This window comes from Candoia aspera, chromosome 1 (assembly GCF_035149785.1).
Source record: "Candoia aspera isolate rCanAsp1 chromosome 1, rCanAsp1.hap2, whole genome shotgun sequence".
Lineage (NCBI taxonomy): Eukaryota > Metazoa > Chordata > Lepidosauria > Squamata > Boidae > Candoia > Candoia aspera.
The window spans coordinates 38839285-38862461 of record NC_086153.1 but is presented as its reverse complement, the minus strand read 5'-3'; the positions used below and the strand labels follow the sequence as shown (position 1 = coordinate 38862461).

General features: G+C 40.6%; 2 protein-coding genes across 2 annotated transcripts in view; both read right to left on the bottom strand.

Moving 5' to 3' along the window:
• ZC3H6 (zinc finger CCCH-type containing 6) overlaps nucleotides 1-23177 on the bottom strand; it is a 195350-nt gene that overhangs the window by 25969 nt on the left and 146204 nt on the right. The gene's annotated exons all lie outside the window — the stretch shown is intronic.
• On the bottom strand, nucleotides 1007-13062 carry GNMT (glycine N-methyltransferase). Its single transcript, XM_063302322.1, has 6 exons — nucleotides 12729-13062; nucleotides 8524-8651; nucleotides 4746-4859; nucleotides 3805-3947; nucleotides 2154-2275; nucleotides 1007-1291 (listed from the first exon to the last, which is right to left on the bottom strand). Exons 1-6 carry the CDS (start codon nucleotides 12932-12934, stop codon nucleotides 1120-1122), a joined length of 885 nt encoding a protein of 294 aa, XP_063158392.1. The 5' UTR covers nucleotides 12935-13062; the 3' UTR covers nucleotides 1007-1119.

The following is a 23177-nucleotide window of genomic DNA, read 5'->3' as shown; positions in this document are numbered from 1 at the left end:
AGATTCACTCCCTGCCTCCAGAAATGTTATTGGTTTATTTTGTGAACAGGAAGAATTTAATAACTTCACTCTACTCCTCCCAAAGTAACTTTAAATAGATGTAATGAGAAAAGCCAGTTTACTCTGTTAAAGCCAAACTTCAAAAGTAGGCCCAGTTCTAGGATTCAGTGGCACTCTAGTAATGGTATCTGCAACTCCTCCACTACAATGGCTAGCTCCCCATTACATCTTCGTTGATAGTGATCTAACCCCTTTCCCTTGGTTGGTGGGAATGATCATTACATAGAAATACTATCTAAATTGGCAGAAGCACTGCAGGTTTACGTGAAGAGGGTGTGGGTGTTTCTAAAGGCCAAGGGCACACATCAGAAATAGGTATATGTTAGTTGCTGAGCTAACAAGGGTGCTACCTTTAGTATTATATAAAATACACTTTATGAAGAATTTTTGACACAATGTTTAGGATAATTTTTGACTGCAAGTTCCCAATAAAATGAACTGGGATTGCACAATGACAAGCGTACCTTAGAATTCCGTATTAGAGAGACTCTCCTACATAAGGAGGTCCAAGAATCTCACAAGGTGTTGGAAGCGGATGCCTTTCACACTGTTAAGACTCTGTCCTGATCAGCTCCAGCTAGTGCAGGGAGTAGGCAGGGAAAAGGAATATAGTCCAGGTTAATCTGAAGGGGCACTGATTCCCCAGACTCAATGAAGCATGAAATAAGGGTTTTTTTCCCCCTTTCCTTTCTTCCCAGCCCTTGAAGAAACACCCACCACTACAATCACTATAGTCTAACAGATGCACATGATTCGGGCATCTTCAGCAAAAGAAGGGAGAAAGGACCAAGAGAGAACAATGTACACTTTAGCCAACTATGCAACTGAGATTGAGATGCAAAGCAATCTTATCTCCACCTCCTTTCCTCCAATGTCACTGAGCTCTTCAATCCTCAAGTGAATTAATTAGACTGGATTCTTGGGGAAGACGAATTTTCCAAATCTCTTTTCGGTTCATGTAGTACTTATGCCTGTTTATTCTTGCTTGAACATGTTCTGCACCTCGCCACCCACTGAAAAGACCCCATATGACTGCTAGAGTAGTCCGTTGATGAGGTCTCAGCCAGTTTTCTTCACTACATGGATGAAATAGCAAGGGCCAGGCTGCTGGCCTGGTGTGTAAGGCTTAAAGTCCCCCAGGACGGTGTGTTCGCATAGGCCCTGAAATGCATTTTTCAATAGTTCTGTGAAAGGCTCCAGACGATGAGGATAATAAGAGAGACGGAACTGACTGGTAAAAGACAGAAAAATTGTGTTAATAGCTAAGTAACAGAAACATGGGAATATATTAATACAGTAATGTAAGAATTAATGTACTGAACTTGGCTATTCCCAATCCCTCTTTCCACTTAAATCACTTCCAGTTCAGGCAGACTGACTTGTCCGTGCATGCAAGATTTTTTATGGAAATGCAAGATCCTTTGGGGATTCTGGTCAGAAAGCTCTGATATAAATCAAAATACTTTTGATATAAATCAAAATACTCAATCTACTTTGAGATGATTTTTAATTATGAAAACAGGATAGTTTTTATTAATAATTATTAGTGGATGGAGGGAACCTTACTCTCCCCTTAAATCAGTACAAATCAAAAAATATAAACTTACACACCAAAAGATCCAAACTGAATGTACATGTGCTGTTTCATAGGGTTAAAATAGTGTAAAGAGGCCCTGTCTTTGATACTTGTTAATTTGATGGTTCTTAGGGATGAGCAAGCCTCTGAGGTGATCTCATGGGTAGGTAGGTACAGTATGGTAGGTAAACATTACGTCATTGAAAGACCTAGCTGTTTCCCCAGGCATTTGATCAGGTGGGTAGATGAGCTCTGTTGTTATTGATGTGAGTGGGGTTATTGCTTATCCTTGGGCACTGGGAATTTATATGTGGCCGATTTTTTGTGTTTTAATCTTTATAAGATGCCCAGAGTCACTTGTATGAGATGAGCAGCTATATAAATCATATAAATATAAATAAATAAATCCAGGACACCTGTTTGCTCTGACCCCATGCTAAATGGTTAGCTGTGCTAACCCTGGTTACCAAAGTGGAGATAAAGTGGAGATACAATATGGGTTCCACCGAGAACATACCTTAACTCTGAATTTCCATCGCTGCCTTCATGTGGGACCTGCACTGTGTAGTCCAGTGTCACCATATTTGGTTTATTATTCACAAGGAGAACCGAGGTAGTAATATCCTTGGTTAAATCACTCTGGGAAAGAAGGGGAGGAGAATTAATAGCTAGCTCTCTGTGTTTATGTTTTTCTGCATTTGTTCTTCGGTGGCTTGTTCACTGTGTTAAGCCAGTCCCAGAATGCATAACCAACATTACTGTCATATAAACCTACTTTTCTTTCTATTCTGCTTGACACAAGTAAAAAAATTGTAACACTGCTAGTTCCTCTTCCTTCTGGCTGTACCATAACCCGCACCCTGCACTGAATGCCCATACAGTAGGTAGTTAATTACTTATTGCTCAACTATTTTTGTGCTATTGTCACCAATATCCCCTCTGGAGAAAAAAGTCCCATGTGTGTGCACATGTGTGTTGTAGTAGTAGCAGAACAATGCTGCCATAGAAAAGTGGTGGCTGGAGATTTTCAGTTTTGATTTTTGCACTGACAAGAGACTTATGTTAGGGATCAGAGCCTCAGCTGCTAAGATTCTATGCTTGGAGCCAAGTGTCTAATTCCAATCTCAAAAGCTCATGACTGGGATGAGAGATTTTTACTGTCCATTAGATCCATGCGTTCATGAGCACTCTAATCATCTTGCTGTCTACACTTAACTCTATAATGTTCTCAGCTGAGTAGCTTCATTTGTAAGATACAGGCATACCTTGTTTTATTGTGCACTTCAGGTACTGCATTTATTTTACAAGATCCTCCACCAGCAAAGAGATTATAACTCGCTGAAGGCTCAGATAATAATTAGCATTTTTTAATAATAAAGTATTTTTTAATTAAGGTATGTACATTGTGGTTTTTTTTAGACATAATGCTATTGCACACTTAATACACTACAATATATTGTAAAGGTAACTTTTATATGCACTGGGAAACCAAAAAATTCATATGATTTGCTTTATTGCAATATTCGCTTTATTGTGGTGGTTTGGAACCGAACCCACAATATCTCTGAGGTATGCCTGTATTGATATGTAATGATGTCAACGTTTGGAAAGGATATGAGACTAGAAAACTATGAGCTAACAATTTAATTAGCATTATGTACATCTTGATATGAGACAGCTTCCTATGTGTCTTTTCCAGTGCTATCTACTCCGATGCAGCAATGCTTCAATGTCACAAAGGTCAGTGTTCATAATCCTTTTAAATGGAGACTGTAAAGTATATGCTCTGCTAACTGATCTATTCCCACCCAGCTCTGAAAAAATAGCAAAGGAATTAGCAGGTATAACAATCTCTGGGACTAACGCAGGGACAGATTTCTTTCTCCATCTCTATTGTAATATTATGAATATTTAGGTATCTCTATTTAGATACCTTAACAGTCAGGTAACTTGGTACTGTCTGATTCTGTTTGATACATTTCCTTTATATCCACATGAAAAGTAGGTTTTTTTTTAAAGGATCACATTGAAATATGTGGTATTGTACTATAAAATGGTATTGTACTGTTATAATTCTGAGAAGCTAGAAAAACAGAGGTGTTTTTGCTGTTTTAAGATGTTTTATCATCAGTCACAAAAGGTTAGGCAAAGCTTATTTCTAGCATTACCTTGTAGTAGATATTTTTCCCAGGAGGGGCACAACCTGTTTCCAAGATGTAGTCATAATTACGATGATCAATGACAAGAATGCCACCTGAACGAACCATGCTGGCAATATTCTTAAGAGCCTGTTTATGAACACCCTGGTCACCTATGGGTAGGTACAGACTTTGAGTTAAATTCCTTCCTGTTCTCCTTAGATTGCTTTCTGCCTTCAAACCAGAGGAACCTCTAGCTACCCTGGACATAGATTTTTATGCTTGATTATCAAAGCAACACCACCTAAATTCTGGGTATTAGTGCTCTCAGATAATGGAATATTTATACTTAAGATATATAACAACCCCCCCACTACCCTTATAGCCACCCCTTTGCCCCCCAAAACAAGTTTTCTGGAGCTGCCCTTGCCCAAAATAATTAGATAGCATTGTGGCAATAGAGAGCATGTCTTCATGTGGCTTGTATCATCTGTTCTTCACATTTTTTAGCTGTGAAAAGTTAGAATCTGGTAAACTTCAATATTTCTTTTAATATACAAATATACAAATTCATAAATTCAGATTATCAATTCCTAGCACTAGCCTGGAGCAAAAAGATACAAAATGTAATGGGTCAAAAACTGCTCAAAATTTGGATAGAATCTGCAAACTAAAATATCTCCTATCATTCTATCCGTTGTATCCATACCAGGAAGAATATTTGATGTAATTTTCAATAGGATTTTTGAAGGTAAACAAATTATGTGAAAAAATACAAATTTTGTTACAGCATAAAGACCAACAATTCTAGTTTAATATTTAAATAAGTTACTTATTTCTGCTAGGAAGTATTTTTGTTTCTCTGAAGTCAAAGTAAACCTCTGTGTGGACTAAGAAAAAGTCTCAGATAATCCCTTTCTATAGCACTGACAATACAGAAGACCTCTATACAACAATCTTTTGACACTCACCTTTAAAATCTGGAAGATGGGCAAAAGAATTCCCTAAGCAGATGACAGCATCAAAGCCTTCACCAGGCTTCTGTAGATCCTGTGGCAAGGTGAGCCAATTAGCCTCCTCAATTACTGCAGAACAGAGAAGCACAGGATACACTTAATTTAATTTAACCTCTGCTTCCTCATCATGCCTGATCTGTCGAGGCAAGAAAGGGTGTTATGTTTCCCATGCAAAATGGAAATGAATATTACCAGCTTGCCACCTTAGTTCATGTAACATGCTAAACTTGTGGTGCTATATGGTTTTACCATTGTATCTTGAACACCATGGCTTGTGGTTTAGTATGTTGTATGAACTGAACTGTTGCAGTTTATGTAATAAACTATGGGTTAAAACAAGCCATATCTTTAGCATAATGTCTGACGCTAACCCCACACTTTTTAAAATGGGACTCTGCAGAAAAGTCTGTATTATGACACAGCTTGTCTGGTGTTAAAAGTTAATCCCTCACTTCTACACTTTCTCCCTTCCATTCCATTCCCACCAAAGGAAAACTTATTTCATGAAGTCTTATTGTTATTAGATTTAATGGCTAAGAAAGAAATACTGAGCTTTCTACAGCATGTTGGGCTTGTGAATGTCCCAGGGGCACTTTTGCACCTGTGATAGTATTTAATCCTCTGGATCAGGGGCTGCTTCTATTCTGAGATTCTCCTGATCATTGTAAAGCTGTTCTTTGTAACCACTGTGGGCCAATTCCTACCACCATCCAGGTTTTTCTGTGCAACTTTCAGATTCTTCTGTGGACTCACACCTTTGACACTTCTGCAAATTTCATCAAATACCACACAGCTTTGTTGTTGGGATCATAAATGAAATAATGACCTGGGCTTGTCCTTGAGCTAATTGTTTTTCATTAGATTCTGTAAGTCTGTATTGCTTATGTTGCAGTAAGAGGCCTAATTATTTTTGGGTTACAGTAGACTGAGACTGATCCAGTGGGAATGGCAAGTGCTGTTAGTCCATAAACCAAACTGAGTTATGAAAAATCACCTAAAACCGGGCAAGAAGCTGGAAATGAAGCCAATGCTGCCAGATTATGGCCAAGGAGAAATTCATGTACACTATAATATTTACAAGCTGTTTTTTGGGACTATGGCTTCATACAAAGATAAGCCTCTGAATCACAAGTTTTAAAGGGTTCCTTAAATGCTTGTCTCATCCAGGCAAGCCTTTAAGGGTATCAGAAGTTCCACACCTTTTGAGCCACCTCTAAGATGGTTCTGGATCTTCTGCTTACCAAGCTAACCAATCTTAAACCATTGGTACATAAGTGATATCTGTTGAGCAGATTTAAATGCATGTACGTATGGGTGAAGGGAATCTTGGGGTATGGTGGAAGAACATCTGACAAGGTGCAGAAAGGACATCTTCACCACTGGGTTATTCAGTCAGACCAACAGCACTGTATGACAGATTTCAAAGAGGCAAGGACAGTGGGGCTCCCTGAGTTGAAGGAAAGGGCAGGAAAGAAGCTTGTGCGAAATTTTGCTATATGGGGAGCTGTTAGAGGAATATGTTAAGCAACATAGTTAACTATCTGATTGTACTGTATGTCTTTTGCAGATACAGTGGAAGCAGGGCTCCAACTCTAAGGAAAAATCATACTTGTGTAAATGTTCTCATTGACAGAATATTCTCAGCAATCCGTAGTCTTGTCAGAGCACAAAATCCACATGGATTTCATGTGTATGTCTGCTCAGATAGAAAAACTTGGCAGAAAGAAGTTAAAATGCTATTAAATCAGTGTCGTAGAGATTTTACAATGATATCCTTTTACAATTATATTACAAAGTCAGTCTTTAGGTCATCAACATCAAAGTGCTTATTTGCATTTTGTACTGTTGTGGATTTTGTTAGAGTCACAAATAGCAGCTTATTGAACAAAATTTAGATGTCTGAGTGCTTTTATTTGTATGGTGATGACAGCAACACCAGGCCTTCCCCATACCACTCAGATCACTGAGGCCTTAGGGGCAAGAAAAACAAAAACAAAACGAAATATGGGCTACAAATTCCGTAATTTCTACCTATAGGCATGGAGCTGTAGTTTAATACATCTAAAAGGCACCAGGTTAGCAAAAGCAGGATAAATGGCTTTCATCTACTGTATGTCTGGTGAAATCTCTGAAACTGGAATAGGGAGCACAAAGAAACACAATGGCTACAAGCCAATACATTATGGAAATAAGCTAACGTTATAGAATTTTACTTGTATGCAGAATTTTTGATAATGATTATTTTAAATATACTTTTGTAGCTCTAATTGCTGAGTTGCATAGACAACGTTGGACTCTCCTGTTCAAATACTGAACTAGATAGACTGACTGACTATTGAGGTGGCTATCAACCTTTTTTAAGCCCTTTTGCAGGCTTAACGATTTGTGAGTCAGGTGTTTTATTATTCTTTTCACCTACTATTATTATTAAGCAGTTACCCCAACTTGGTGCCCTCCAGATGGCCTGAAAATGTTGGTAACAGTAGTTCCAAAAGTTTGGGAAAGGCTGCTACAAAGGACACAGGCGATAGTCGCCATTTTGTAAATCAACTTTCAGAAGGCCAAATTAGTTTCCATTCTTGTTTTCAATGTATAAAGGATATATAAATTCCAGAGGAAAATCTGTAAAATCTTCACTGGGATGAGGAACCATCCTTTCCCCACTATACCATATAGGAACCTCTTTCACCTCTACTCCAAATATGTCAGCAGGGAGGACATTATAGTATTGGCATTCTGGCAGTTGCTCCAACACCACTGATCATATTTCATCATGCTCTTCTTGTCAAGACATAAACTTACTGCTGATTTAAACATAGCCTGGAAAAGATGCTCAAATACTATTGTGGGAAGCATTCAAACCTCAGTAGTGTAAGGGCCCAGGACAAGAACAACTATTTTTTACATGGGGCTAAGATGCTGACCAAGTCAATGCTTCAGACTCCAACTAGCACAATACAGAGAAATATTAAATAGTAGAGATATTTATGTCCTGACCAGAGCTTGCATTAATATAGCAATATATGGTTCATTAATCAATGTAGTATGTACAACTGCACTGATTAATGAACCATATATCACTATATTAATGCAAGTTTGTACTGGTCAGTGACCGTAATAAAATCAATTGAATTGAATGCACGTATATTGTCACTGCAGTATAATCTCAATCATTATCATGAGATATTATGATAATGTATAGCTTTATGCTATTATTTGTGTGACTGGGCATGTATGAAAGATGTAGAATATGTGAAGAAAGCCCAAAATGTAGAAAGGTTTGTTCAGGAAGAATTCAACTTATGCAGCTTGTGGAAATGTACCAAACGGAAAAGTTTGAAGAAGTCACAACACAGTATCGTTCCAAAAGAACAGATAGTTCCCATATGAACTGTATGAGGCAATAGGTGTGAGAAAAGTGACAAAATAAGCGTGGTGTCATGTTCATCGTTCCAATGTACTGAATACATCGTAACGTTTCGCATGTCAATTTCCTGATCCGTGTCTCACGTTTGCTGGGAGGAGATTTTCAGCCGTGCCAGGCTGTAATCTCCTTACTGTAACTGAGGAATGTATGTTGGGAGTATGCGACTCCCAAGGGTCCATATATTTTTATACCCCCTAACATGACCTCCTGTCAATGCTTCAGGTTATAATCCAACATCTCTGGGGTACATCAGATTGGGAAAGGCAACTGAACCAGTTGATATTCTTAATCCAAAAGTTAGAGTACCCCAATGGTCAAAGGCATCTTCTTTTCGACGGTTCCATCGCTCCTTCAGGGCGTATTTGAGCATTTTGTCACTGGCATCTACACTGGTGACACTAAATCCTTCTTCAACCAGCATAATGGAATCCACACTGCACCAGAAATGGAGAGAGAAAATGATTTCCAAGTACCCTTTGAGGGATGAGATCTGAAGTAAACTATTTTTTAGATTAATTCAATGTAATAATCCCCTCCACTTATGTTTAGCAGTTGTTTTAGTAGTAGAGAAAAAAAGTCATGCATGAAAGTTAGGACAATGGCTGGTATACTATATCAAAATTCTTTCTTAAGGCTCCATACACAATATCTCCCACATATATGTCTCTTAATAAATCTAAATACATGATACCTGCACATATCCATTTAAAATCTGAGGGAAAGGGAAATTCAATATTTTCTCCCTCCTGAAACAGCAAAGATGAGTATGTTCAATTAGCAGAAAGCGTATTTGTGGGAATATTCCTCTGTTTTTATTCCCCTCAGCTCTAGCCCTTTACCACATTATTACTTTTTAAAATGGTCATCTGGATTAACACAGCAAATAACCACATGCATTCCACAATTGTGCTGAATCCCTGTCAACTGAATCAGGAAGGCCTGAGTTAAGCAGGTGTAATTTCAAGTCTGGTCAAACTCAGGCTAGGCAAATGCACCATAGAAAAGCATTCAGAAAGCTGGAATGGACACTGATACCCACCATGATGGAGATGAAATGTGTCAAATATCTAATATACATCTGAAATAAATGTGATTACTTAAATCCATACCCAAATCCACTAGATATAACCATATCCATACTTAAAAATATTGACAGATTATAATGAATTATTTTAAGAACATACTCCCAACTTCAAGAAGAAGTGGTAAATGGTTTGGTTTATTTTACTTTGCTTGTATGTTGCCCATTCCTGAAAAGGCTTCAAGCAATAGTGGTAATATAAAACAATCCAAAATCCCTACTACCCATTTAAAAAACAACAAAATAAAAAAGATAAAAACATAATACAAATGTCATGTGCCCTCCCACCCTGCCTTCACTTACAGTATACCCTCCTACTGTGACAAACAGAAAAGATAGGTCTTCAACATTTTCTTGATGTTTAAGAGGGATAAAGCTGACCGGATCTCTACTGGGAGGCGGTTCCAAAGAGTGGGGTAACTAATGAAAAATCCTTTAAGGCCCTGTCATGTGACATTCTCATAGGGATGGGATCTGGAAGAAGTTGACCCTATTTGATCTTGTTGCATGGTCTGATGGATACAGAAGGTGGTCCCTCAGATAACCAGGTCTGGAATCATGTAGGATGTTAAAGGTGACAATCAGCATCTTGAATTGCATACAGAAGCCAAACGGCAACCCATGAAGCTCCTGAAGCAGTACAGTCATTCAAGAATATTAGGACATACCCATCACACCTGTCATGTGACATTCTCATAGGGATGGGATCTGGAAGAAGTTGACCCTATTTGATCTTGTTGCATGGTCTGATGGATACAGAAGGTGGTCCCTCAGATAACCAGGTCTGGAATCATGTAGGATGTTAAAGGTGACAATCAGCATCTTGAATTGCATACAGAAGCCAAACGGCAACCCATGAAGCTCCTGAAGCAGTACAGTCATTCAAGAATATTAGGACATACCCATCACATCTGGGCTGTCAGGTTCTGTACCAGCGGTAACCTCCAAATGCTCTTTAAGGGCAGTTCTATATATAGCACATTCCAAATGGAGGTGATGAGGGCATGAGTGACTGTGATCAGGATCTTCTGGTCCAAGAATGGTCGCAACTGGCACACAAGATGTAGCTGTGCAAAACCTTTCTAGCCACATCTACCATCTGTTCTTCAAGCAGTAACTGTGAGTCTAGGAGAACCCCCAAACTGCAGACCACCCATTCAGAGTTAGAGTTGGAATTTCCCTGGAATCATCAGGTCCACAAACCAAAGCCACTCCATGTTGAAGGAATTCATTTAGAGCCTGTTTCTCCCCATCCAGACCCTGACAGCACTGGGTCAGCCCTTTTGATGCATTTATTTTATTAATTTCCATTATATCACCTGTTTGGCTCAGGGACAAGAAGTATAGCTGGTTATCATCAGCATATGGATGACACCAAACCATGTGTCAGCAGATTATTTCCCCCAGTGGCTTTTGTAGTAGATACTAAAAAGGAGTGGAGAGAGGAGAGACCCCTGAGGCACTTCATAAAACAGCAGCCTTGGGGCAGATCACTCTTCTCTTACCAACATGGATTGGAACTATCCCTTCAGGAAGGAAGAGGAGCACTACAAGACAATGCCCCCCCATTCCAATCCCTTAGGAATGGTCCACACAGATACCATAGTTGATAGTTTTGAAAGCTACTGAGAGATCAAGGAGGACAAAGTTGACCCCCCCCCCTCCCATGACTGCACAAGCATGATCAGTTTCAGTGCTGTATCCTGGCCTGAAATCTGACTGCCAAGGGTTCAAATCTGCTTCCTCTTGGATTCTCTGCAGTTGCAGGGCCACTGCTTTCTTAGCAATCTTTCCTTAAAAAGGAAGGGTGGAGACAAGTCCAAAATGAAAAGGCAACTTCTTGAGTAGGAGGTGCACCATAGCCTCCTTCAGAGATGACACAATCCTCCCTCCCCAGTAAAATATTTATTATTGCTCATATCCCACCACCTGCCTGCTCATCCAGAAACTTTGAACAGCTTGGATCCCGTTGGGAAGTGACAGAACTATCACTGCAGAGGACCCCATCTTCCTTGGAACTTACAATAAGCAATATTTGTGCCCACCACTGCTCATTTTATAACCTCCAAACTATTCTCAGACTGCATAGCCAACATTCAGTAGCGCTTGTCGTGCCTGCTTTTCAGTTTTTGTAATGCAACTATTTCACATATTTAAACACATAAATCTAACCCCCCCAAAAGAAACAGAAACAAATGTATGCTCATCTTAGGTGACTTCACTGTATTACCAGAAGTTGTAGGCTTCCAAGTTGCCCACCTTGACACAGGCCTACTGACACTTGTTTGTCCAGGAGTCAACTCACATTCTGTTTACATTTTCTTCCCTTGCAATGGCAGGCCCTATCATTAGGCAAAGCTGAGGCAATTATCTCAGGCGGCTGATTTTAGCTGACATGAAAGGGCAGCAAATCGTTAGTAATTTGACTTATTAGTCAAGTACGGATGGGGAAAAGCAGAAATGCTTTTGGGATTCTCCATGTGTCCAAATGCCTCTTGCCTTGGAGGAGGGAACAGAAATCTCTTTCTCAGCCAGCAAAATATCTTGGGCAAACCAGTCCATTCCCCCAGTGCAGCTGATTAAAAAGTACATTCTAACTAGGCATTAAAATTACAATACATTTGTTTGTCAATAAAATAAGTGCATCAAAATATTCCTATTTTAGGCAAATATTGCTTGTATATGTACAGTATGTAGAAAACAAACAGGTAATGAGAAGAGAAGAAGCTTCTGCTAAAATGCCACATACTGTAATAGTTGCAGGCATTATTTTAAAAAAATATAGAAGACGCTCCCCAACAGTTCATTTCTATAGACATTTTAATCATTAGGCCTCAGCATGATGCAATCATATGTCCCTAATCTGAAGACAGCCTTAGGTTGGGAACTAGCCTTAGTCATTTGTGGAAGAGAATCCAGGGAAGTTATGGCAAAACTTAAGGCCTCAGAGTGCCACAAAAGCCCTTGATGTTTATATCCCCTTGCCTGTAGTTCCACTCGTGAGTCTGGACTCACTTCTTTCAGATACCAAGGGTGACAGAAGTCTTACTGGAGCCCCTGCCTGATCAGGAGTTTGGGAAAGTGTGTCCTTTCCAGCACGAAGAAGACAGAAAAGTGAGTGAAGCTGGAAGACCAAAGGCAGGTCTCCCCCTCTTCCCGTGGAACAGGAAGGGGTCGTTCTCAAGTGGGCAAGCACTATCACCCTTGGGTGCAATCAATGCCAGGTAATAGGCAAGTGCGGTCGCCCGCAGCTCTGGGGGGGTTTACTGCGCATTATATCTGTCGTCGAGGGGCAGCGTGAAGATTCAGAATAGCGCGGAACCGCAGCTAGGGGATACTTTCCAGCTGACTCCACTTGCAAGTTTGCCACAAAAACTCCCGACGTCCAGAAGGCAGAGAAGCTGCCCAGCAACTTCTCCCCGCGACTCACCCGGTGCCGCAGGCCACGTCGAGCACCGTCTTGCAGCGCTGACCTTGCAGCAGCGACACCAGCCAGTTCTTGTACTCGGCCGTGCGGCTCCGCGTGTCGCCAATGTACAGCTGCCAGACGCGCGCCGCCCGGCCGTCCGCATACTGGTCCGGGAGCCCCTCGGCTGCCACGCCCAGCGAGCGAGTTCGGTAGATGCTGTCCACCATGGCGAGGCGGGCGGCTCAAGGCGCAGGCTGCGTGGCTGCTGCTCGGATCCCCTCAACGGGTCTCGATCCGCCGCCGCTGCCGGGGCTGCTCCTGCTGCCGACAATTACGATCCGCAGGGGAGCCGGCAGCCGGTCGCCAAAGGAGCTCACCCCAACCAGGCACCGCCCCTCCGCTCAGCCGGCCAATCCAAGAGCGGGATAGCAGACACTCCCACCCATCCGCCCGCCGGAGGGGAATTCCTCGTCTCCCCGCCCTCCCACCGTTCCTGAAGTCAAAGGTCTTGATCCAAGGCCGCCTAAAGGCTCTCAGTCTTCCCAAACTTACTGGCTGCTGGGTGGTCTGAGTCCCCCTCGTGTTGGCCTTGCTGACTACGAATTATGGGAATTGTAGTCCAACAGCGCTGGAAGGCAAGCTGGCAATGCTATGCATACTTATCTTGGAGTCACAGACCGCACCATAGGCTAATGCTGAGTAAACATGCATAGAGTTATTAAATTAAAGACAAATCCGGTAGAACTGGACTGTTAGGTATTAATTCTTCTCTTTTGTCAGCTTCTTCTAAAATGTGGTTTATTGTAGTGGTTTATATGTTAAAATTTGGCTTTCGTGCTTCCACAAAAGTGACTGTTGTGGAAATGCTAAAATATTTTAGTAAAATAGATATTTACTTCCCAAGTTTAAATACTGCTTACTTATCAAACTCTGAGTTTGAGAAATAATAAGAACCATCCACAACTCCATTATTAAAACTGAAATCATATAATAAAAATAATATCTGAACAGTTCAATAAAACTCAAAGTGACAACATTGCCCCACAATGCCAATAGTTACTATATTCAGTTCGAAGAGTTTGCTGAAAACGCTGCATCTGCTTTTTTTCTGAATGTAATAAGCATGGGAGCCATCCAGATTTTGGAGAGACTTGATTCCACACATCTGCTTTTGAAAAGGTATTTATCCTCTCCTTTAAAATACTTTATCCAAAACATTTTTGGTTGTTCAGATTAAAAATAGATCTGGAAACAAACCCTTCAAAATACACACATAACTTTCATAGATGTGTGCATGAATTAACTTTTTCAGGATAATATTCCTGCTTCTAATAAAATGAACCGCAGGCTACTTCATGAGCAGCACTGGTTCCAGTAGGCTTCTGGGTGCTCCTCAAGGTGCTGGTTATTACTTTGAAAGCCCTACATGGTGTGGGGCCAGGTTACTTGTGGGACCACCTCTCCCCTGTCTTTTCAGCTACATTAACTACCAGGAGGCAGGCACTATGGGACTGGTTTTGACCTATTTGCAACTTGCCAGTGGTAGGTAGCCAGAACTGATATGCTGTACAGAATCCATAAGAACAGTGTATATAGTCCACCATCCCTTAAGCTCTCAGAGCAGAGAGAGATGGATCTCACATCACACAGAAGGTCTGAACCTCATGGAGTGACGTCTGCTGTCCTCATCTGATGAGTCCCAAATAGGATGAAACCAGTCGCGTAGTGTCTGCCTCCTAGTTACGCCAACTATATTGGTGATCAGTGTAATTGAAAACACCACACAAAATATACCCTGTGTAAAAATAGAGATTTTCCCCCTGCTCCCCATAAGAGAGAGAGTTATGTAAAACCCAGTAGAGGGGCATGGCATAGTATAATATCCATATCTCTCAGCTCTGTGAGCTTAAGGGAAGGCGGACTGTATATCCCTGGTGGTTTCTGCTCATCCCACTAAATCTGTTCAGTGGAGCAGTGTCACCTGGTGGGTCCTAGGAACTGTGACTTCTCTGTCAGAGGGCCTGCCTTATGGAACAGACTTCCCCCAGAGTTTCAGACAGCCCCAACAGTTTGGGCCTTCCTGAAGGCTGTGAAGACCTGGCTTTTCCCCCATGCATCCCAGCAAGTATGTGGGGGACATATTGGTAAGGTGTTTTTACCTCAGCTTGATTCTCTTAAGTGGCCTCAACTTGATTCTCTTAGCTGATTTCTAATCAGTTCAAGATGTTTTACTTTTGGGTCACTATCCAGAGTTATTTGTTAAATAAATAAATACACTGATTCCCTCTGCCCAACCTTTTTCCTGTCCACACTAACTTAAAAAAAACAGGGGAGATGCTCAGCAAGGTTGGTTTAGAGCCACAATCCCCTTTTATTTCCTAGGAGTTCCCAAATGCAGAACAACCCTGGCTGGTAAATGCCTCTGTCTTTAGCGTCTTGCCTAATTATCCTTATTATGGGTTTAGAGTTCCATGATGCATGAAATACCCAGGGTGCCTAGAGCACAGGGCACAGTGTTTATCATCACCACCAGTGTGTGTGTGTGTGTGTTTCCCAAATGAATGGAACAATACAACAGTGCAGTGCCAACAACAATAGATTGTGACAAGAGAGCAAGAAGAAATATGTGCTATAGGTACAAGTGTACACAGAAAAATAATGATGCAATATATTGAAAAAGTCTCAAGCCATTCTCCCCTCCAAAAAAAAGGTAATGCAGCAATCCTTTATTTTTAAAATAAGAAAATTTAAGGAGACTCAAAACAGAATAAGGATATCTATCTATCTATCTATCTATCTATCTATCTATCTATCCATCCATCCATCCATCCATCCATCCATCCATCCATCCATCCATCCATCCATCTGAATTCCTGGTTATTAATAAGCTATTACCTTTTAAGAAAAGAAGCAAACACTGACTAGGCTTTATTTCAATGCTAGGAAATGGAAACAGAAAATGATCCACACTGAAGGCAGGATGTAGGACAGGAGGGCAGTTTCTGTCCGTGCCTGCAGCACCAAAGACACATCCAGTGCATCTCAGTGAGATCAGAGTAGATTCTGGGGATCATAAAAATAAATAAGGGGGTTGGTTTTGCATCCTGGCCACAGGTTGACCACACCTGCACCTCCCATGGGGAAAAACTCCGGCAAAAAAGCACCAGCTGGCATCACTGCTCACAGTTGCAACTCACTTATATATATATATATATATATATATATATATATATATATAGTGACATGGTTGCTGACTTTGCTCACTTGTTTGGGCTGGCACAGCTTCAATTTGGTTCCAAGGGCGTAGAATTAGTTCATCCAGCCTGTGCAGAAATCCTGTTCTGGAAGTGTCTGAGAAAAGCTGCATATTCAAAATTACACGTGCAGTTCTTAACATACACACGTGTTCATTACATGTCATCTTAACCACACTTTATTCACTGAATGTAATAATCTGGAACCCAATAAATGAAACCTAAACATGGGCTGGGATCACACAACAAACTAAGTCACATTGGAATGGCTAATTTGTGGCTGAGAATGGGGTCTGATTACAGACATATAGCAGTACCCTCCATGTGTGGAGTTCACGTTACGGCTGAACCCAGATTTATGTTGACCTTGCTGCCGAGTGGATGGCAACAATGCCCCCACTACGTTTTTTAGGCCAGGGGGCCTTTTCACTGTTTTGTAACATCAACCTTTGTTCTTTTGGCATCAAGGATTTTGTTTAATATTTGAATGAAAAGCTTGGGATCAAGGTGAAACTATACCAAGAAAGAGAGGAGAGAGAGGCAAAACTGAGTGACAACATCCCCCTTAGTGAAAATAAGGGAGATGTTTGTCTTTCAGCAGCCATGGACAAATTGGTTGTGAAATCCAGAAATCATGATTAAAACAGCACAACACAGATGATGGTTCTGACTAGAAAAAGTGACATCCTTAGGAATGCCATATTAAGAATATGGAATAGATATAAACCCAGGCTGTGCCTGAAAATACCTCTTTTGTTTTCAGCTCAAGAAGCATTTTATAGAAAAGAAACAGCAGGCAAAGAGAAATAGTTAACATATCAAGACTTGTTAGTACAGGAACATGGAGAACTTAAGATGAAATCAAGAGAACAATTTACTGCAGAGGGATTTTGCTTTCAGTGGTTTTCATATGCACAAGTGAGATTTAATATAGATAAAAAGGTAACTGGAATTGAGCAACATAAGACAGAATTTGAAATTGTCTTATGTACAAATGATAAACATGTGATTGCTAAAATGTTTAACTTTTGTAGAGATTTAAAACAGAAGAAGTGAAAGAGTGCATGATAAAATGGGCTAAGTTTTAATATACTGTATAGGACAGACAATGTGGTGTAGTGATTAAGGCTCCAGGCTAGAAACCAGGAGACCATGTGTTCTAGCCCCACCTTAGGCACAAAGCCAGCTGGGTGACCTTGGGCCAGTCACTCTCTCTCAGCCCTAGGAAGGAGGCAATGGCAAACCACTTCTGAAAAACCTTGCCAAGAAAACAGCAGGGTCTTGTCCAGGCAGTCTCTGAGAATTGGACACAACTGAATGGATTAAAAATAATAATCATAATATACAGAAGGACCAATGAGAGAGAATGTGACTAAAAGGACTGAAATTCACATTGTGTTATAATTTAAGAGAGAATTTTTATAAAACAATGTACTGTTGGTATATGATACCAGAGAAATTATCTAAAATGTGTAAAGGTACTTCTAATCAATGTTGGAAATGTGAAAAACATGAAGTGACATTTTACCATGCTTGGTGGACTTGCAAAAAAGCAAAAAAAAATTGGATACAAATACTCATGATGTTACAAAGAATTTTAAAGATTAATATTCAGATGAAACCAGAACTTTTTTAATGGGACTTATGGTTGGTTTTGTATACGGTAACTGCAGCAAGACTATTATATACTGCTACGGACAGCATGCTACAGACCCCATCAGTAAAAGCATTTCATCTAGTGGGGTCCAGGAGGCAAGCCTTCTAGGCAGTGGCACCCACCCTTCGGAATATCTTGCCCCCGGAGTTGAGCCAGGTCTCCTCACTCCCAGACTTCCGGAAGAAATTGAGGACCTGGTTCTGCCGCCTTGCTTGGGATGGGGAGAGTGACAGGTCCACCTGGGGGTGGCTGGCGCCATAGCACCCCCTATTGATTGTGGTTCCATCTCCGTTTGGATTTTATATTTATTATTCTATTTACATTTTAGACTGTAACTTAGGTGGACATGGTTTTATCATTATTTTATTGTAAACCGCCCAGAGTCCCCCATTGGGGGAGATGGGCGGTGATATAAATTTAAATAAAAAATAAAAAATAAATGAATATGCACAAAGATGGAAAAATACTGAAATACCCACAATGGAGGAGTGGATTGTGAAGATAGCGGGATTTGCAAAAATGGCAGAATTGACCTGTTTGATAAGGGGTAAAGCAATAAGTACTTTCATAAAAGACTGGAAATGTATTATGGACTTTTTGCTGAAAATGAAAAAAAAAACCAAATTGGTAATTTACGGATTTGTTGATTAAAAAGGGTTGAATATGGAAAGAAGGGAACCATGTAATGTAATCTTAAAGAGGGAAGAGAGATAATAAGTTTGTTTGTAACTGCTGTAAAGAAGATTGGAAGTAACTTCTTTATATATCTTTTTCTTTTTTTCTTTTTCTATCTATTCTTTCTTGCACTTTTGCTTTTATATTTTGTCTTTTTCTTAATTTCTCTTTATATATTTTTGTGTTTATCTTTTACTTACGTAAAAATTTCTAATAAAAATTATATGGAAAAAGTGACATCCTGGATTATGATGAATGCCTCCTTGTGGGAGGGTCTGTCCCTTCCTTAAGAGGCCAGCAGGGCCCAGCAGTAGGGCATAATTTTTGTCCTTCTCTAGTCCTTTGGGGGGAAAATTGTTAAGAGGTGGTAGGCTTGTAACTCCTAAGGGACCTAGAGGAAGCAGATTATCTGGACCCATTGCAGTCAGGCTTCAGGCCAGGTTGTAGTACCATGATGGCATTAATCATGCTTGTAGATGACCTTGGGTAGGATTGGGATGGGAATTGTGGCCTTCAGTTCCACTGATCATGGTATCCTTCTGGACTGATTGAGGAGATTGGGCATGGGAGTCTGTTCTTCAGTGGTTCTTCTTTTCCCTCCAGCTCTGGTTCCACTTGATGTTGGTGAGGGGGAGAAGTCTAACTCTAGGTCTCTGCTTTGCAGGATGCCACAGAGCTCAACTCTCTTTTAACCCATCCCCTTTTAACATCAACATGAAACTGTTCTGTCAAATATCATCAGCTATACATCTCCATACTGGTCCATACAAGTGATGCTCTCAAGGTGCTTTTCAGGTGCCTGGAATCTGTGAGAGTCTGGAGGGGGAGAACAGGCTTAAGCTCAACCCTGACAAGATTGAGTGGCTGTGGGTTTTAGGGACCACATATCTAGTGATCTTCCATTGTTAACTATGGAAGGGGTTACATTATCCCAGACAGAGTTGGTGTGCAATCTGAGGGTACTAATGGAATTGTGATTCTTGCTCAAAGAGCAGGTGACAGCAATGGCTAGGAGGACCTTTGCACAAATGTATCTTATGAGTCATTGGACCTGTTCCTAGATTAGAAGGCACTGCTTGAAGTCATTCATGCCCTAATCACCTCCAGATTGGACTATTGCAATTCACTCGACATGGGGATGCCCTTGAAGAGCATTCAGAAACTTCAGCTGGTCCAGAATGCAATGGCAGGTGCATTATTGGGTGCACCATGGTACACCCATAGAACACTGTTGCTTCATGAGCTGTACTGGCTCCCAGTAGGCTTCTGGGTGCAATTCAAGGAGCTGGTTTTAAAGCCCTACATGGCATGGGCCAGGCTATTTATGAAACTGCCTGTCCCTGATGAATTCTGGCCATCCCACTAGATGCAGCAGAGTGGTCCAAAGACTGGTTCCCTTGGTGAAGCAATGACATCTGGTGGATCCTAGGAAGCATGCCTATCATGGTGCCTGCCTTACAGAACAATCTCTCCCTGGAGATTTGGATGGCCTGGACCGTTGGCCTTCTGGAAGGCCATGAAGACCTGACTTTTCCCACAGGTGTTGAGACTGGGATGTTAATGGATCCTAGTATATGTATGTGGGGACATGTTGGTAAGTGGCCTTGGCTTGGTTCTTTCAACTGATTTTAATCAGTTCAAGATGTTTTATCTTTTGTTCATGGTCCAGAGTTCCATTGGTAGACGGGTGGCTATAGAAATTAAGAGTGGGGGGATAGAGGATAGATATTGATAGATGATCGATATTGATGATCGATAGATATTGATAGATTAGAGAGAGAGAGAGAGAGAGAGAGAGAGAGATGTGGTGAGCAGTGATTAACAAAATGCAAGTGTTCATTTGGGTAACAAGTCTCCATTTTTGTTTATAGATCCAACCTGGAGACCTATCACATTAAGATACAGCCATGGCAATATCATGCTTTCTATTCACTTCTCTTCATTCAGACTAGGACTCCCAGACCTGGGCTGCAAAAATCCAGATAACTATTAGATGACAGCAAAGAATTAGCATTTTTGTATATCTTTGCTGCCAATAGTGGATATCCCAATTTTTGCAGCCTAGGTCTGGTAGTGTCAGGGCCAGCCCAAGAACAATGAGTCAGTGTATTTCAAACTCCAGTTCTTTATTTGCTCTAACTATACAGACAAAATCTTGCCAGACTAAAGCTACCCTAACTAAGGGGAAATAACCTGGGAGACTCTAGGGTGGGGCCACCCTGAACTTCTTTACTTTCCCCCCAATGTTGTCTGAACTGTGAGTCCTCTTATCTCCTTGGAATGCGCTCCCTCTGTCCTGAGAACTAGCGGCAGAGCCGAAATCCACCACAGGTAGATTTAATTTGGATGGTAGATTGCTTTATTCCTGTCTCATTCATCACTGTGTGAAACAGATCTGAGAAAGTTCCAGTTTCCATGTTTGTATTATATTCCTCCAGGAAAAAAAATGCAAATAGCTGCAAGGGGGAGAAGTTTGTTTATAATGGGGAAACAGTTCTCTCTCCAAACGCAGGGTCGTAAACAAAGCAATGTGCAATACTGACATCCTAAAATGCTACTAATATTGATAGAACGTTTACATTTTTCTTATTACTTTTAATACTTTAAACTTTCTAAATAATGGTATGTTCTTAATTTATAATCATATTACACAAATATTATTGCATTGAAATCGGCACTGAAATAATACAAGGTATCAAGATTTATAACATTACAATAAAAGGAAAAAAAGCAATGTGGTTGAAACTATCTTGGTAGTGCTAACTCATCCAATCTACTCCTTCCCCAGATTTCAACTCTCATCATCCCCAGCCCATGTGCTGAGGGGATCTTAACAATTTTGTCCAACACACTTGGAGAATGCAAAGTTGGGGAAGTTTATCATACTGTAAAGTAGGAACAGAACCATAAATTCAAGGCAACAAACAAACTAATCTTGGCTGGGCTATCCCAGCTCAAGGAGACATTTGGCTTCTACCGTCTTAGTGTTGATGTCGTGCAAGTTTCTGAATCATCAGACACTGAAGCTTTGTCCAGGCACATCCCGCCAACATTATCCATTACCACAAGCTTTTATATTCAGATTTCAGAACGCATAAAACAAGTGCTCTGTTCAGGTGTAGCAGAGAAGTTTTAAAAATCTGTCAGAAAGCCACTCTAACTGAAACTCAGTGTTTACTAGTATCTGCTGTGTACACAAATCGATTCATTCAATATAATTCTCATTCTGCTATACAGAAAGAAAAACTTTTTAATGTCTTCTATCGTCAAGGAAGGTTGTTTAGCAAGTCCACCAAAGGGAGCCTGTAAGATGATATAGCAGCAAACAAGTTAGTATGAACACTGCCAAGAGAGGTGTAACATTTCCAAAGACTGCTGCACATCAATGATGGATTAGTGTGCAGCAATTGCCAATAGAGGAGCTGCATGGCTGAGTGCAAAGTCAGCTGCAACTGCAAGATATTTCTATATCTTTATTCATATTAAAGTGCAATAGCAGATTTTCCTTATTGTCTCTGTAATTGAACATGCAAGTAATTTGCATTGCTCATGGAAATGGCACAGGAATCTCACTTTTGATATACTTTTGTAATGGGGAGTACAGAACAGCATGTTCTATGCATATTTTTACCTCTACTGTATGTCCCTGTTGTTGTTTATTCGTTCAGTCGCTTCCGACTCTTCGTGACTTCATGGACCAGCCCACGCCAGAGCTTCCTGTCGGTCGTCAACACCCCCAGCTTCCTCAGGGACGAGTCCGTCACCTCTAGAATATCATCCATCCACCTTGCCCTTGGTCGGCCCCTCTTCCTTTTGCCTTCCACTCTCCCCAGCATCAGCATCTTCTCCAGGGTGTCCTGTCTTCTCATTATGTGGCCAAAGTATTTCAGTTTGGCCTTTAATATCATTCCCTCAAGTGAGCAGTCTGGCTTTATTTCCTGGAGGATGGACTGGTTTGATCTTCTTGCAGTCCAAGGCACTCTCAGAATTTTCCTCCAACACCACAGTTCAAAAGCATCTTCCTTCTCTCAGCCTTCCTTATGGTCCAGCTCTCACAGCCATATGTTACTACGGGGAACACCATTGCTTTAACCATGCAGTTGTTATGTATGTCCCTAGTCACATATTTTTTCTTGTCATTGCTTAACTGTCTATGCCTACAGATGATCAGCCTTTTTCTAGGTATTTTTCAAAAGCAAATTTTATGTTTAGAACATCACCTTCAAATTGTGAATTTTCCATCATGAGACAATGTGCAACCACAGTGCTGTCTTTTGGGCATCTAATCTATATAAAATTAGATATTCTACCAAGCCATCTTGGAATTTTGTTGGTATTATGTATTAGATGCATGTCTGTACTTAGAAAATCTTGTTATGCAGAACTGAGCTTGAAGAGTTAGGGAATGTAAGAAGTGTAGGTTTTCTTCAGACTCCATCTGAACTCCGCTTAAGTTTACTGATACTGAAGAAAACTCCAATGCAGCTATAACACACTGAAAATCAGTGGGAAAACCAAACATGGGATTTCACACTGAAAAAGAATCAATCCAGTAAAGACAGTGATCATAGAAAACATACTTTACACTGATTCATTGACAAAAGTAAACGTATGAAAATAAAAAGCAGGACATGAAAATATATTTTTGGTAGTATCTCTGGAGAATTCAAAAGCTTACAAGTTTTGTTTCATTTTGTTTGGTACAATAAAAGCATTACCCAAACCCAGATTTTGTTTGGTGTTCTATTTAGACCAATATAACCATTATTGCTTGAGACAGAAAAAAGAATGAAAATAGAATACATTGAGAGGAAAAAATTTGGTGTGTGCACGCTTTAAAGTCATTGTTGACTCCTGGTGACTGCCAGAAGTGGTTTGCTATTG

What these genes read in the sequence shown, in the direction of transcription:
- GNMT (XM_063302322.1), bottom strand. Translation starts at nt 12,934, where the DNA reads ATGGTGGACAGCATCTACCGAACTCGCTCGCTGGGCGTGGCAGCCGAG. An exon ending in CCATCTTCCAGATTTTAAAG is followed by an intron (nt 3,948 to 4,745) that starts GTGAGTGTCAAA and finishes ACCTACCCATAG; the next exon opens with GTGACCAGGGTGTTCATAAA. An exon ending in GATGGAAATTCAGAGTTAAG is followed by an intron (nt 1,292 to 2,153) that starts GTATGTTCTCGG and finishes GTCTTTTACCAG; the next exon opens with TCAGTTCCGTCTCTCTTATT.